The sequence below is a fragment of the Stegodyphus dumicola genome, chromosome 12 (genome assembly GCF_044657685.1).
Source record: "Stegodyphus dumicola isolate Sdum_Otavi_A_Nest chromosome 12, ASM4465768v1".
Classification (NCBI taxonomy): Eukaryota; Metazoa; Arthropoda; class Arachnida; order Araneae; family Eresidae; genus Stegodyphus; species Stegodyphus dumicola.
The window spans coordinates 46,844,876-46,861,640 of NC_140779.1; the positions used below are offsets into that span (position 1 = coordinate 46,844,876).

At 32.8% G+C, this 16,765-nt stretch overlaps 2 protein-coding genes across 3 annotated transcripts in view; both read right to left on the reverse strand.

The window, feature by feature from the left end:
- Nucleotides 1–10,148, reverse strand: part of LOC118196181 (glutamyl aminopeptidase-like) — a 122,292-nt gene extending 112,144 nt beyond the window's left edge. The window contains exon 1 of the mRNA XM_085827685.1: nucleotides 8,768–10,148. Coding sequence (XP_085683811.1) covers nucleotides 8,768–8,837 — 70 coding nt within the window. The 5' untranslated portion in view covers nucleotides 8,838–10,148. The remainder of the gene's footprint in view (nucleotides 1–8,767) is intronic.
- Nucleotides 10,149–11,441: 1,293 nt separating this feature from the next.
- Nucleotides 11,442–16,765, reverse strand: part of LOC118184096 (endoplasmic reticulum aminopeptidase 1-like) — a 55,326-nt gene continuing 50,002 nt past the window's right edge. For both annotated transcript variants that reach the window (XM_085827684.1, XM_085827683.1), the window contains exons 17-18: nucleotides 13,736–13,817; nucleotides 11,442–11,658 (exon numbers count right to left, since the gene is read on the reverse strand). In XM_085827684.1, coding sequence (XP_085683810.1) covers nucleotides 11,515–11,658; nucleotides 13,736–13,817 — 226 coding nt within the window. In that variant the 3' untranslated portion in view covers nucleotides 11,442–11,514. The remainder of the gene's footprint in view (nucleotides 11,659–13,735; nucleotides 13,818–16,765) is intronic.

A 16,765-nucleotide genomic window follows, 5' to 3' on the forward strand; every position in this document is an offset into this window, starting at 1 on the left:
CTATATACATCACGCAATTTGGTAAATATTTCAAGTGTTTTTTGTTCACCTTAACGAAACGCTTAATAGCAGCTCTGCTTGGTACTGTATCAGCCATTCCTACAAAACCGTTCCACAGAATCTCTAAATTCGCATCCTGAAAAGTTATCGAAGTGTAACTTGGTAGGCATATACTGCAATAAACAAGCTTTTATGTGCCCATATAAGTTTGCGTCAATGTTGCCAGTTGGGGAGTTAAAAATCAATTCTTCTTATTTAATTATCTTACATCGGATATGAATGAAAGATAGTTGTAAAAAAATTTAATTTTTCAATTAATTTCATTGGAAAGAAATATATTTTCTATAAAATGAACTTAAAGTTTCCTGAGAGTATTTTGGAGTAAAATACATTCTTGCATTAGTTAATACGGTTCTTCTTTGAAATTTATTTCGATACTAACATTATTTTTTTGTTTGTTTTCCAGCAGGTCTTTATGTTTAAATTTAGAGTTTTTGAAGATTTGTTGAATGCCGCCGAAACAATGATTTTGTTATTTTTATTTATTCCTTTACATATTGAATACAACTTCTGAAATGAGATACCATCAAATCACGAAATGTTGCCTCGACGAATAAGTAACATGACTACATAAGGTAAAACAAAAATTAGATCAAAACCTGTTTTCCTTCATGCGCTAACATAAAAATGCCTATAACTTTAGTTCTAGTTAACAAATCAGCAATCCGTAATGTATACTTGATTGGTGACAACTTAATAACTCTCTAAAGTGAAATAATTAAAACGTTTGACCGAAAAGAGAGATTTGTACAAGGCATGATATGATAGCTTAATAAATTTTAAATTTCATAAAATATATAAAGTATTCTAAAATATAAATCAAGGAATTAAATTTTTTTTTAAAAATTTCCATCAAACATTTTAAACTGAAAATATCCTTTGATCACAAGATTTAATGTCTTAACCAAAATTTCATATTTCATCAAATGGTTATTCTTCTAGGAAAATAATGTGCAAAAAATATTTGGACATCAGTGATATGTTACGTAAGGCGTTACGTTCGAACAATGGCTAGCTCAGAAGGGATTCGTAAGTCATCTACCCGATGAATTAACAGCTATCTTGTTATAAATGGAGTACTTCATTTAAACTTAAGCAAAAAGATTTATTTACACATAAAGACAAGTTAAAAGAATATGAAATATTTATCTAGCTACAATATCTATCTAGCCACATCATGCAAACATCGTGCTTAGCTAACTAAACCGGAACTGTTCGTTTTCCTCTGGCGTCCCATGACGTCAGTCTCTATCTGGCTTTTTATTCGCTGGCGTAGTGATGCCATTCCCAACATCCTCCCCCCTTTGAGTTGCTGGATAGCTATTCAAAACATTCAAGTCTATCAAGTTCAGTCTAAGTGGCATCTTAACAGTTCTACCAGCTCGTGTCTGTATAGTCTTAGAACTGTCACATACATCGGAAACATCAGTGGAGTCCGGAGATCGGGGTGACCCAGAAATTTCTGAATGATGAGATTTAGTTTTGTATTGTCGACATTTAATACAGTCCTTCAGAACACTACGTATCGCTCTTCTTCCTCTTGTAATCCAGTACTTTTCACGCAATATGCTTAGTAATATCTGGGTTCCAGCATGACAGTTTTCTCGGTGAAAATATTCAATCAGTCTTTGAGTAAAGATACATTTATCAGGAAGAAGAATAGGTGAAATGAAGAAAGGCTTATCTATGCGTTCAGTAATTCGAGTTTTAACTCTGATAATTCTGTTCACATCTTTGAAAACACACAAGTTCCGAAAAGAGGTTTCATTAGGAAAAAATTGAGCTTGCACATTACGAATAAGCAGAATTTCAGCATTTTTAATCTCCTGCGTTAGAGGTTCTCCCCCCCCCGTCTAGTATCATGATGCGATCTTACATTACTGATAAATCTCAATATCCATGCAACCATTCTAACTATTGAATGGAAATTTGAGAATTTAATGGCATACCACGGGACTCTCTCTTCCAACAAATTAATATTACATAACCTAACCTTTCTCCTTTCAAGTGTTATTTTGGGTGTTTCCGTTATCAATATTTCGGTGTCAGGCCAGTTGTCTCTTGCTTGCAACAACCATGCCGGGCCTTTCCACCAGCAGGATTCTAACAATTTCTTAGGGGAACACCCTCGCGAAATCAGATCAGCGGGATTCATTTTCCCTGGCACATGTCGCCATTCATTATTAGGAAACAGATTATTTATTTCTTTTACTCTGTTCGAGACAAAAACTGTCCAATCACCACATTCTTTTAACCAGTATAAAGCTACCCTAGAGTCGCTCCAAAATATTGTTTTAATCTCATGGGCATTTAAAGCCTGCTTCACTGAATATGCCAACCTGGCACCAATGCAGCAAGCCATTAACTCTAACCTAGGGATCGTTACTTTCTTCAAAGGTGCAACTCTGGTTTTTGCTCTAACAAAGTAAATTTTTACCCCTTGAGAGGTTCTCGTTCTAAAAAAAATACAGGTGGCATATGCCTCTTTGCACGCATCTACGAAAACATGCATTTCAGTGGAATCATTTATTTCAACATAACGTGAGATTTCGATATCTTTTAATGCATCTATTTCTCTAAACCATCTTTTAAAAGACATTTGAATACTATCTGGTAAGGGAGTATCCCATTTTAGATTTAAATTCCACGTTTCCTGCAGTAAAAGCTTAGGTGGTAAGATTGCAGGACTCAACAGACCTATTGGATCAAATATTTTGTGAACTGTAGCTAAAATTATTCTCTTAGTAAAATTCTGATCTTCACTTACAAGATCAAAGTTTAAATTACACTTAAGAGTGTCCTTATCAAGATCCCACAAAATTCCCAATGCTTTCGTGACACCAGTACTATTACGAGTAAAAACATACTTACATTTTACATTACTCTCCCAGTTTCTTAAATTAAAGCAACCCCGTGACAAAATATCTTTTGCATTTACAATAAAATCTTCCTGCTCCTCAATATTTGCAACACCAGAAACACAATTATCTACGTAAAAAGAATGTTTCAGTTTTTGTGCTATAGCATCAAATTCAGATGGTACATTATCTAATAAATGTGTAATTGAGGCTGCCAATAAAAATGGACTCGACTTTAACCCAAATACTACTCTGCGATGTCGGTAAACAATCTGTTCACTCTCGGACGGATAAAAAAACCGCAAGAAATCTCTATGTTGAGGGGCTACACTTAACATCAGAAATGCTTTCTCAATATCTGAAGATAATCCTATTGGATGAATTCGAAACCTATCAAGTATCTCTGGAATTATTTCTAGTAAGTTCGGACCCTTATACAAAAGGTCATTCAAAGAGCATTTACCACTTTCTCGGGCTGACGCGTCAAAGACAGGTCTGATTTTTGTAGTGGTACTGTCCTTAATTACTGGCCGATGAGGTAAAAAATGTCCCGTCTCAGCATTATCAGTTACCTTTTCAATTATATTCAATTTCTCCCATTCCCGGAAAATCGTAGTATATTCTTCTAAAAATGATTTATCTTGTGCTCGCTGGCACATCCTTTTATGCCGCTTCCAAGTTAAATCTTTATTTGTCGGCAAATCGGCCACATCAGATTTAAAAGGTAAACAAAGTTCATATCTACCGTCTGAAAGAATTTTCACATTATTTTTAAACTCTTCCAAAACTCTAGAATGTTCTAAATTCTTTCTATTATTTTCAATGGGATCTGAAATACCTATAGATTCTAAAGACCACAAATCTTTTATCGAATAATTACTAACATACAACGAAATTGCATTCAAAACAGTATCATCATTGCTATCTCCAAATGACTCATACTTCCCAGTTAACACATGTCCCAAACAAGTGTCAATCAAAAATAACCGACTCTAACCGAACAGATTTATTAGTAAATAAAGCGCCCACAATATCCGCTCCCAAAAGCAGATCAATCTCACGATCAGAAGAACCCAAATCAGACAAAGTGACGCCTCTTTCTTTCAGTTCATTAATAATTTTACTATCGTTCACTTTTGGCACTGTGCCACAAATTTTGCTCTCGGAAAGTGCTTCGATTTGAAAGGAGAAAGTTTCATCTAATGCCGAAATCAACAAATTATAAACATCGTGAATCTGCGTTCGCGTTTCTCTTCCACCGAATAACGAATGCTTCAATTTAATTTGCCTTAATGGTTTTAAATTTAAATTCTCTACTAATTTTTTACTGACATACGAATGCTGAGAACCTGTATCCAGTAATGTGCGTACTTTAAGCTCAACATTCTTAAATTTAATTTTAACTATTAGAGTCATTAAATAAACATTTTCTATTTTACAGTTATTAGTTAATGTACTGGTTTCAGTTACGTCCCTTTTAGACTTTTCATTTGCGCCTTTTTCTTGGCGATTGGGACACATTAAAGAATGGTGATTTTTATTACAGTACATGCAAGAATTTTTTACTCGACATGTTTTAAAAGTGTGTCCAAATCTGAAACATCCAAAACAGGCCCTTCTTTTAATTAATATATTTTTCTTAGCTTCTAATGTCATATTTCTAGCAGAAAAACATTCTTTAGTTGGGTGCCGTTTTTCACAAAAGAGACAGTTAAAATTGCGCTTACGTGGGCTCTCAGAATTTGATGTACTTACTAACGCAGCTGCGGTGGCGAAATCTAAATTTTTATTTAGTGTATCCTTTTTCTTAGAAATATGATTAGAACCAAACCCAGTGCGGGCTAACACGACCATCTCTTCTCCTTTCACTTCTTGTTTCAGAAAATTCATCAAATTTTCAAGGCATCGGTCATCAGGCTGAGGTGCTTCTTTTAAATTTCTGTTTCTCTCCCAAGCAATTAATACTTCTTCGGGCAGGCAGGATTCAACTAAAGGCGTTAAGAAATCACCATACTTCTCTTGCGTTCTTCCAAGACTTTCTAAAGCTCTAATCTTGGTTTCTAAATCATCGTAGAGAGTGGGAAGATCCGTCTTCACACGTCCACTGCTTGCATTACGCATAACCATGCTTAGAAGATCTCTGACGTATATCTGTACAAGTAAGTCTTCTCTTCCAAACCTCTCTCGAATCTGGGCGATTGCTTTCGGGTAATTCGACGCCGTTGCCGGAAAGCTCTCCACTACCCGTGCGGCTTTGGACTGAGGAACAACTGCTTGCAGGAGGTACTGGAATTTATCTTCATCTGGAATCGTCGGATCTTCATGGATCTTCGAAAACTGGCTCCAAAACGTCAAAAATTCTTTTGCTTCGCCGTTGAATTTCTTTAGTTCGATCTTCGGCAGTTTAAATTTGCGCTTCTCTGGTAATTCAGTAGGTAAAGGATTCTTCAACAGCTTTTCGATTTGAGAACACAGTTCAAAAAAAAATATTTATCTCTATAAGGCTCAGACGAAATAAAATCTTCTTCATATAGCTTTTCAGCTTCTTTAGATTGTAGAGGGCCCACCAGCGGCCGAGCGGTAAAGTCGCTGAACACTGGTAGTTCGGTCCGAGGTTCGAATCCCGCGAACGGGCTGGCTGCATGGGCGTTTTCGTGGTTTTCCCCATGTGTAACGTGTATACGAGCCAGTTTCCCTTAGAAAGTCCTCCACGAAAGGCATCCCTCCCCTTAGGCAGATAGCCCTAGTGTGCTTTGCCATAATTAAATACACCACACCACACTTTAGATTGTAGAATTAGCGACGTTACTTCCTTTTGGCAAATTTCAAGTCGATTAAACTTGTCCCTAAGCTGTTGTTCCAGAATCGAAAGTAGCTTCAAATCAGGAATATCTGATTTCAGTTCTGCATCAATTTTGTTTGCACATGTGGTAAAGGAAGTTCTTAGACATTTTCTTTCTGTCTTCAGCTGTGTTAGCTCCATTTTCAATTTATTTTAGCTGTTATCGCGCCCCACGTCTTGGCGCCACAATGTTATGTTACGTAAGGCGTTACGTTCGAACAATGGCTAGCTCAGAAGGGATTCGTAAGTCATCTACCCGATGAATTAACAGCTATCTTGTTATAAATGGAGTACTTCATTTAAACTTAAGCAAAAAGATTTATTTACACATAAAGACAAGTTAAAAGAATATGAAATATTTATCTAGCTACAATATCTATCTAGCCACATCATGCAAACATCGTGCTTAGCTAACTAAACCGGAACTGTTCGTTTTCCTCTGGCGTCCCATGACGTCAGTCTCTATCTGGCTTTTTATTCGCTGGCGTAGTGATGCCATTCCCAACAATCAGTATAAATAAGGCATTCATAGAGTCATGCTCACAAAATTTTTAATCGCATATCTAAATTTATATACAGATTGAAGATACCATAAACTAATGAGATGTCGCGGAATACTTTTTTAGAGTGAAACAACTGTTTATTCTTTCAGATAATTTTAAAAAAGAAGAAATGAACACGTCGATATTTCTGGAAGCAGTTTTCAGGTGTACCTTCTTAAAATTCTAGAAGTGATTTCATTTAAAAAAATATTCTCTAGACTTACTTTAGTTCTTAAAATAAATAAGAAATTTAAAAAAAAATGACAGCTGTCGGAATTAAACAATCTACGATAATGAAATTTAAAATTAGGTTGCGTAAGGCATGTGAGGCTACACCATCGAACTAAATGATTAATTGCTGCCATATCTCCATACCTAAAATCTTTTTAAGCAAACAATTTTCTGCCAGTTACAAAACGAGCAATATATTTTACTTCTCTCCGTTGGTCTTGGTGCCTACGTAACATGCGTTAGCGATGTAGGAAGGAAAGTCAAGGAAAAGAAAAGTATAAATAATGCATAAAGTAAAAAATAAATAAATAAAACAAAATCTGAAATGTTTCAGATTTTAAATTACGTCTAAAGGGGCGTTTTTTAACGTTTTGTGCATTATCTTTATTTATTAAATATCATGCTCTTTGCACTTAAACCATAAAATTCAATTCAATAGCAATGTCGCAAAATAATTTTAGAATGAGCATATCTTTAAAATTTCCGCGCGCTGTAGATAAAATGGGTTTTTTTCCCCGTACAGTGTTGCCATTGCTCGCTTTGAAACCCTTGAGTTTGTTAATCAAAAATTCGTTAAAGTTTTACAAAATATGAAATCGATAATAAAGCAGATTCCAAATTTCAAATGTGGTCTTCCACAATCCCATATTCGTAGGAGGATTGCGTCATTCAAAATTCCGATGGCTCTATGTACCGTTGTTTTATCACAATGCGAGAAATATACATATATTTATGCAGATGTTTCATTATTTAATTTCTTCAAATGTAATGCAGGACTGTAACATTTAGTGGCAACAGTTTGAAAAGTGAAACGGACATTTGTAGTGATTCAACGCAAAACTGCAAAACGAAAACAATAGTCCTCCAGGGACAAAGCCCCTTTGGACTACTAAATAAAAATAATCTGATGTGTACACCACATGACTTCCTTGTATGGAATATTAAATTATACGCATTTTTTCTTGCATTTCATTTAAACTTATTGGATTGAATTAAATCTACTTCCTCGACAGCGCATAAACCACAATAGAATAAAGGTATTCTTTAAAATTCACTCTATTTGTTTACCATAGTGACACTCTGGCGCTAGATTCACTTAACAGTATTATATTTCGTTCATATTGTAACCCATAATGCACAAAATTTATATCATTTAAAGAACAGAATTATCTAATCGTTGCCACATATTCTATTCAAATACTATAATAAAGCTAGAATGATGTATAAAAGAAATTAAGCAAATAAAACAAAAAAGAAAACGTTTTTCACAGACGATTGAGTACTTCTCATTCAATTAATTCAGTTCTCACTTCGCGAGAAGGCAAAAATACATAAAAACTCAAAATATCTATATTAAAAATTACGAAGTAAATCTTAAACACTTATTTCCTCGAAAAAAATTCAGAAAGGATTAAGCATGATTTATTTGGCAATAATAAATGAAGGCGTTATCTTTGTTATTGCGAAGCTAAGTTTCTCTAGATTGGCAACAAATCCACTAGTCTGCTGTTTCAAATGCAAACAATCAATGGCCGCCATAAAAAAAAGGCTTAGTGGCACTTAAACAACTTTAAAATTGTTGATAATTCTAATCATATTGCATACAGATTTACTAAAGGCATAAAAACATTAACCGGAAGATAAAAAGAACATAATTCAATCATTTTAAAGCAAAAAATGTACAATTTACAAACATATAAGAGTAAAGAAACTGAGATCATTGAGCCGGTTAACAGAGTGGATATATATATAAATATATTTATATACATTTGGTGCGGCCGATTGCAACCAAAATACGAGGTGCACATCTACATGTTATAGCAGTCCTATATACAAAATTTCAACGTTCTGAGGCTACTCGTTTTCGAGTTATGCGAGATACGTACGTACGTACATGCGCACGTACGTACATACGTTCGTACAGACGCCACAAAAAATTATCTTCAGAATTAATTTTAAAGCAGTTTTATAATTTTTTTTGGAGGAAACGAGTTTTTTATTCTGCCCTTGCGTACAGATATCACGCAAAAACATCGTTAAATTGCATTCGATAACGGTCAAAATGGATATTTTCGTTGAAATATGCTGCCTGAAAATTTTCGCGATTACAATACTTCCTTTTTACTTCGTACAAGGAAGTAAAAAGGATGAAAGAAAGAAAAGAATAAAGAAGACTTTTTTATAAAGCACTTAATAAACGAAACGTCTTATAAGCAATTAATTTACTATTTTACCTTCAGAATTCGAAGCGTGATAAGCTAACAAACTGCATCTTTTGATCCTCTTATAAGACTTATCGGCCATCTTTACTCTCTTCCCTGCTGTATTTTTAAAAATATTCTACCAAAGTTTGATTCTTCTGAGGAATTATTAAAGCGTGGTACACAATACAAGCCTATTTAATAACTTCCATTGAATATGAGCAGATGTTCATTGACATATCACATTCAGACTTCCCCACCTGTTCATTCTTCTTAACTGGCATTTGGTTTTAGCACAAAAATGATCAGATATAGATTTTTATGTATGCTGAAAAAAATTCCATTGTGAAAGCCGTAGACGTAGCAGTATAATTTATTACACATGTTTGCTACTGTTAACGAGAACGAAAAGCTGTTATGAAAAGTTTCAGTCTATTAAGCGAAAAAAATCTGCTATTAATTTATATGAGAAAATTTTTGGAGTCTTCCTGGTCTCCAAGGAAAAGGCCATCTTTTTTACTAAATGGCTCTAAAAGCAAGAAAGATATGATAAATCTACACCCCTTGTAGAAAGAAAATGTTTGAACAGAGTACATAATAAGAGAACGCAAGACTTAGATTTGATAGCATATGATGCGTTAAGCTAAAGCGCTCCAGAGTTTCAATAATAGGAGGTACAGGATATAAAGAGGTAGGAGTTAAAAGGTAAAGATCATTCATTAGCATATTCAACGTTACTTAAGTCTGTCCGTTCACTAAGTTTGTAAGTTTTTAACTGCCTCCCTCAATGTTGAAAACCCAGTTTGGTCATCTGCTTCGGTCGACTTAAAAGCTTTCAACGATACCATGCTTGATTTCTTAGAATAATAGATTACATTTACCGTACAAACATTTGTACATAACCGAAGCCTTTGCATATAATCGAATAATCACATATTGAATCTGCATGGAGTTACAAACTTTAAGTTGTATGTTTTATAATTATTGCGTAACCTTGAATATAATCGAATAATCACATGTTGAATCTGCATGCAGTTACAAACTTTAAGTCGTATGTTTTGTAATCATTGCATAAACCTTGCCATATTGAACAATATTTCCACCTTTCATCATTTTTCAAAAATTGCCAAACAATATATGAAACCAATATGTTTCCTGTAAGGTTTACTGTCAGGTGTTGTGGTTATATGGTGAGATAGTCTAATTTTATTTTAGGTTTGCCATTTGTGTTCATAATGAAAATAACTAATAAAAAAAGGAACTTATGAAGCAAAAAATTGTCTGCTTGCTTCACCCCTGTTAAATGTTTAACGTACCTGCATTATTTATTTGTTAAAGAGAAACATTTACAAATTATAGGAATAATTAAAACATCAGTCTGTTTGGTGCAATAAAACTTTAAAATAAATTACAATAAAATTACTTTATAAGTTAACACATATTATAATACATTCATTGAATATCTAATTATTAGATATTGCTGAGAGAATTTCTGGAAGTATACAGAATAGAAATTCTGTTAAAATATTGTAAACTTACAATCAAATATGAAAACTGCAAATTTAAAAGTGGCAATCATTTATTAAAGTGAATCATCACAACATTCTCTTTAGAGTGAAAAATTTTACCTTTCTTAGTATATTTTGCACAATAATAAATTTAACATTTATAATTCGATTTAATTTTGAATATATAAAAAGTCACTGATTACCACACCATAATCTATATTATCCAGCTGTAAACATGTGATAAACATTCATCAAGAATAATTTTTAATGGAAATATTTTCATTCACTTAAATTAAGAGGAAATATAGATTAAAGCCAGTTTATCATGTATTGCATAAAGAAAAAAATTCATATTTTCTATATTATAAATTATACTTGTATTTAGATTATAATTTGATTTGTGACTAATGGTTTTAAACAACTCAGTTTAAAGCAATATTTCATAGGTTCTGTGCAATTATAATTAACTTGGATTTTCATTAACAACTGTACGTTAAACATTTATTAAAAATGTATGTTTACTTATAATTAACTAATTTTAAAATATTTTGTAATGCATAATAAAATAACTCATTATCATTAATTATAATAATTAATGAGTAAAAAGTTTTATTTTCATTGAATTATTGAATTTCAATTTTGTAAGCTGTTAACACAATACAGATAGCATTTGATAATATAAAGAATACAAAAGTTACCGAATAGTCCAATAAAGATTTATGAAAGCTTAATATTCAAATTTGGCGCGTCACATTTATTCATATCTATACGTCTTTATATAAGGCTTTTAATTAAGAAATTTGACGCATAATAGAAGATAGCACATTTTTGTAATTATTGTACTTTGTAATTATTGTACCATTTATGTAATTATTTGTACTTTGTGTGAAAGCTTATCACTTTATAACATCATATATCAAAACAATTCAAGCTAATTTCAATCATCAAAACAACGTAATAAAGTTTTGAAGTTAAGAAAGTTTCATTGAAAGGAAAATAAAGTACATGAAGAAGAAAAATTTAATTGAATTTTTGCAGCACCTTCAAGCATAAAGACACAGTAAAAACCAGATAAAACATTAGAAAGAAAAATAATATAATCTACAGGTGCTCAATGAAAAGTTATGCTTTTATGCATTTTTTAAAGGGCTAAACGTACATCCCGAAAAAATAAGTTTTCAAGAAGAATATTAGTGTAATATTTTTTACATGGCGTTTATTTATGATGTACAGTGACTCTTACTGCTAATAAATCTGTGAGTCTACAAAAAATTAATTAATATTCTGCCGTAACCACTCTGTAACGGAAGCTTCGATGCTTTCACGCCACTGAATATTTATTTTAATTAACTCAAGGCTTTGTTTTAGAGAATCCATACCAGCTCCCACCTTTACTCCACTAAAGAAATTCTTTACCTAAAAAAATAAATTAAAAAATGCTTAAATATTGCATAACAGAACAGATTAGTAAATCTTAATTTGCATATTTCAGAGAAATTGAAAATAATATAAATCTTGTTTATTTCTCTGAATATAACGTTCAGAAATATTAACCAATTAAATATCATTATATATAATTTAAAACATAGCATCTTCATTACAAATATACAGAGGGTAGACCCATACTTATGCAAAGATTAATCAAACAAAGTACATTCTTGAGACCGTGATAATTTTGACAACGTGATATCTTTTAGTTAAAACATACGAAATATGAATTTTTTGTACGGAACGCTAAGAAAGGTATTAGAATTAATTAACTGATTATTATACTTCTATATTCCGATTAATAGAAATAGAAACTAGTTTTAAATTTGCAAAATTATTCCTGAAATACTACCAAAATTAGATGACTTATTTTACTTTCGCTTCTTTGACAGGGAGAAAAAAGATTATTTACAGTTTATGTAAAATTAAATTTCACCAAATACAAGATTTCGAGTTTAAGTAATTCTACAAACAGAATTTGAAGCAAGCTTTGATACAATAAGCGGCGTTCAAACATACAATTTTTTGGTTGGTTTGCTTAATTACGAAAACGTATTCGAAGGCCATCTGCTCTAGGGAGAGGATGTCTTCGTGAAAAGATTTCTAAGGGAAACTGACTTACATACACGTTATAGAGGGCGCAATTTGCGATAAAGCCCATGCAACAAGCCCGTTCTTAAGGATTCGAACACTGGCCGGGATACTAGTGTTCAGCTACCTTAAGGCTCAGCTGCTATTGGCTGTTTGCTTTCTAACTAAACATCAAGCCGGACGATAACCCCAAATGGCGAAGAGGCTTCCTAGCGCAACAGCGAGATAGCAACGAATCGTGCGCTGGCTAGCGAAAACACATTCTGAATAAACTAAGAGATTCACCCATTTAAATACTCACTGCACTTAACTTTAAATTTACATCCTGGCGAGAAAATGGGAGGGAAAGTTGAGGAGTTCAGGAAAGGTATCAAACTTAAAATAAAGTTGTAATGCAAAATAAGGGAAACCCTACGAAGCTACTAGAAAACTTCTTTTCACTCACTCTGCTTAGAGAATTATGCAAACATTTAAGTTCCTAATGGTTTAACTGTAATTGATGCTGTGTGTAGCTGCAACAGTAATTCGTCCTTCATATGCCGTCCAGTAATTTCGAGAAGCAGAAAGTATTAGAAATATCTTGGCGGTCCAATAAAAACTATACAAGACCGGTGACAGCATCTGGTCTCGGTTGTTAATTCAGCGTGAGTCAGAGTATTGAGATATTTCCAAGTTCGTTTCGCTCTTTAGATTCGTTTGGCATTGCGTTGTGTTTAACGTTTTGAAGTGTAATTACTGGAAGTGTAATTAATTACACTCTGTGATACTGTGAAGCATTGTGCGACTATTTTTGTGGAAAGTTCCAGATCTCTGAAGTATATCTTTTGTCGAAATACATTTTATCGATCTATTATCGGAACTGTGTGCATTCAGTCTATTACGAACCCGTACGCACGAAACAATATTTTCCTATCTCAATGAAAAGCTTATGTAAATTTGATGTCATATTGAAAGAACCATGCGAACCACAGGTTCGGAAGAGTAATGTCGTGTGAAATGTCGCCCAGGGCGGTACAACGGTTAGAGGAGACTGACTGCGATACCGAAGGGCCCGGGTTCGAATCTCGGAGAAGGCAAGGATGTAAACCTGGTTAAACACGTATGGAAATTAACTGGAATAGTTAGTTACTAAAACTAAATAAATATAGAAGAATTAAGATGAAGCTAAAGTCCTTCAATGTTCAAGATGTGGCCAAAATCTTCACGATTTAAAATGTGTTGACATTCCTAAAAAATAACTGAATGGCACATTCAGGCTAAATTTCATAATAATATTCTCCGCATTTTAATATTTATCTTAAATGTATAACTGAGCTAGGATAATTTTAGCAATATTAATCAAAAATTCTTAACTATATAGTATGATGTGCTATGTAATATATAGCATAACTGGAATAAAATTATCAATACAAACCTCATCATAATCAGCTTGAGTAGAGAAGTAAGAAACAGTTTCACTTATAATCATGCCCAATGCAAAAAATTCTTCGCCAAAACTGAAATTAGAATTACAGTTACATGATAGACTGCTCAGGAATTAAGTTGGCAAATAAGGATAATTTTCAATTTACATGTACAAGTAATAATAACAAAGTAAGCAAAAAGGTGAATAAAAGTTACACATGTAGGATTAAAGTAGTTTGGTATTAGTACTTGCGCATAATACTTTAACTGCATAAATATTTCATTAAATAAAATAACAAAGTGGCAGTACTATTTCCAATAATCCAAGGTTTTATAAAATGATATTTTAACTTAGGAATATCTTTACACCTTATAAAAAACACACTTTGTAAAACATAAATTTAATGAATTTGATCGTCATTAAGTTATTTAGCATTTAAAAAGATGACGTCATGCATTTTTACGCCAGATAAGCAAGAACAGCAAGTTGTGAATCATAATCGCAAACATGCAATTGATCAACCAGTAAATGATTCAAAAATCTGATGTATTGATTCCTCTTAATTTTTCTATTCGAAATGTTGCAAATATTTCTTCAGTTAAAAATGTTAAAATTAAAAAAAAAATAGTAATATTAAGTTTGTGAAAATCTGAGTTTTGATTTAAACCGTTATATTTTCAACATTTTTTAAATTCTTCAACCAGTTTTTAAACTGAAGAACGATTAAAATGTTCTTAACTCAAAACTTTTAAACAAACATAGCAGTTTATTCTTAAAATATTGTTAAAATATGTTATTAGCTCTTAAAATAATTCATTCTTCAAAATCAAAACTCCGATGTGGACGCCACATGACTTCCCTGTATTACATTATACACATTTTTTCCTGCACTGCATTTAAACTTATTTCCTCGAATTATTCTAAATTAACCGATTCCTCGAGGCAAGTTGAAAATGACATCAAAAGTTGCACATTTTAAAATTAAATATCCCGTTCAATGTTTGTCATAAACGTGTCAAATTTCTTCCAATTTTATTTTTTAATAACGAATATAAAACTTATTCAAAATAAGTATAGGAAGTGGGAGGCTGCATTAAAAGTTGGATTATTAGTTAGATTTCGTTATTTATCAAATGGTTTTTTTTTTTTTTTTTTATTTATTTTATTTGAGAGTGCCCAAACATGATTATTTTCGTCATTTAAAACACTTTTGTAATTGGAAGTATATAACTACGCCCAGAGATTGTGAAAATAAAAGCCAAGTAAGGACTTTTAAGCCGGATAGGCCAGTGGGAACATCTATATACGTTTTGGTTCAGGCGATTGCAAGAACAACGAGAGGTGCACAACTAGATAATATAAGTGTCCCACACACAAATTTCAACGTTCTACTGCTAATAGTTTTGAGTTATGCGAGATACATATATTACATATGTATGTGCGTACACATGTCATGAAAAAAGTCCTTTTAAATCCATTTCAAATCCACTTTACAGTCAGTCTGATAAAAAAAAGTACTTTATTCTGTCCGTACGTACAGATGCCATGCAAAAAGTCCTCTAAATGGATTCAGAAACGGTCAAAATGGATATTTTTATTAAACTAAAATAACCGAAATTTTTCGCAATTGCGATATTCAGTTTACTTCGTATAAGGAAATAAAAATCTAATTAAAAGCCTTTATTTAAGTCTGAAATAAAGCTGCAAACTAATTGTTTCTACATTTAAAAATGATTATTGTGGGGGAAATTAAGAGTCTATTATGGTTATGTGCAAATACGTTTGCAGTTTTATTTTGGTGAAGACCTTGCAACTATCTAATATCCGTTTTGGTGAAAGGACGTTTAGAGTTATTTCTAAGCCATACATGAAAGAAAACGGAAAAAAAGGAAGGCCTTCACCTAAAAAAAATTATTACATTAGGCACTGACTTTTGTATAACTGCGATCTTGTACTCACTGTGCAGAAACATGTCAAAGGCTATGTGGCTATGTTGTCCCAGAATGGACATGCCAAAATTGCATTCGAATTTAGTAATGGTGAGAGGCTTTAGGAAGATCAGCTAAGTCTCAGAAGTTACCTTGACAACTGAGAAAAGACAATCTGCAGAAGGTAAAAGAGTATGAAAAGAATATTTTGCTGAAATTGATAGGGAAGTTTTGGGATGACAGTAGGTATGCTGATGATTCATGTCTTGGATGAGTAGATTCTTAGAAACCACATTTGTGAATTGTGAGAGATGTGGATATCATATGAATTGAAAAAATAGACGCGGAGAAGAATGTGAATTATTTTAAACATTGTACACAGTATGTTCCTGGAGGAATTACCGTATTTTGTCGGTGTATAAGACGTACCCCTCTTTTTTATGTACATTTTTGAAGGATAAAACTTTATTACTGATCATTATAAGGAATTTACAGAATTTTAAATATAAAGTAATACAAATACAAAGTAATACTTTCTGAAAATACCCAATCTATCTGGGAAAGAACACCTTTCAACCTCCTCCGTCAAAACCCAGACACTCATCTCCAAAGCTAAATGAAGAGTCACTTGAAAAGTCTTTTAAATTAGATCTGAGTCCTCATACAACAAATTGTCCTCTGTACCATCCAGTGCATTACTAATTCCACACTTTTTAAATGATTTAACCACGGTCTCTGCTTTCACAGCATCCCATGAAGCTTTGAAACATTCTCAAACAACGTATCGACGCAATATGTATCGACGTATAAGACGCACTTTGTTTTTCGGACCTAATTTCATAAGAAAAAAGTGCGTTTTATAAGCCGGCAAATACGGTACTCTAATTATAACAGATGACGAGAATTAGATACTTCACGAGAATGTCAGTAGACGCAAGGCTGTTTGTAGGCGAGATAAGTATTCAGGATCCACCTCAAAATCCACAAAATTTTCTGCCGTACATTTGAACGGAATTTCAGAGGAAAGAGTAGAAGACGTTACGATCAGCTGAATCTTACAATCGGTTGTTGTAAATTGTTATTATCGGCCGAATATTAAATAATGAGGTAC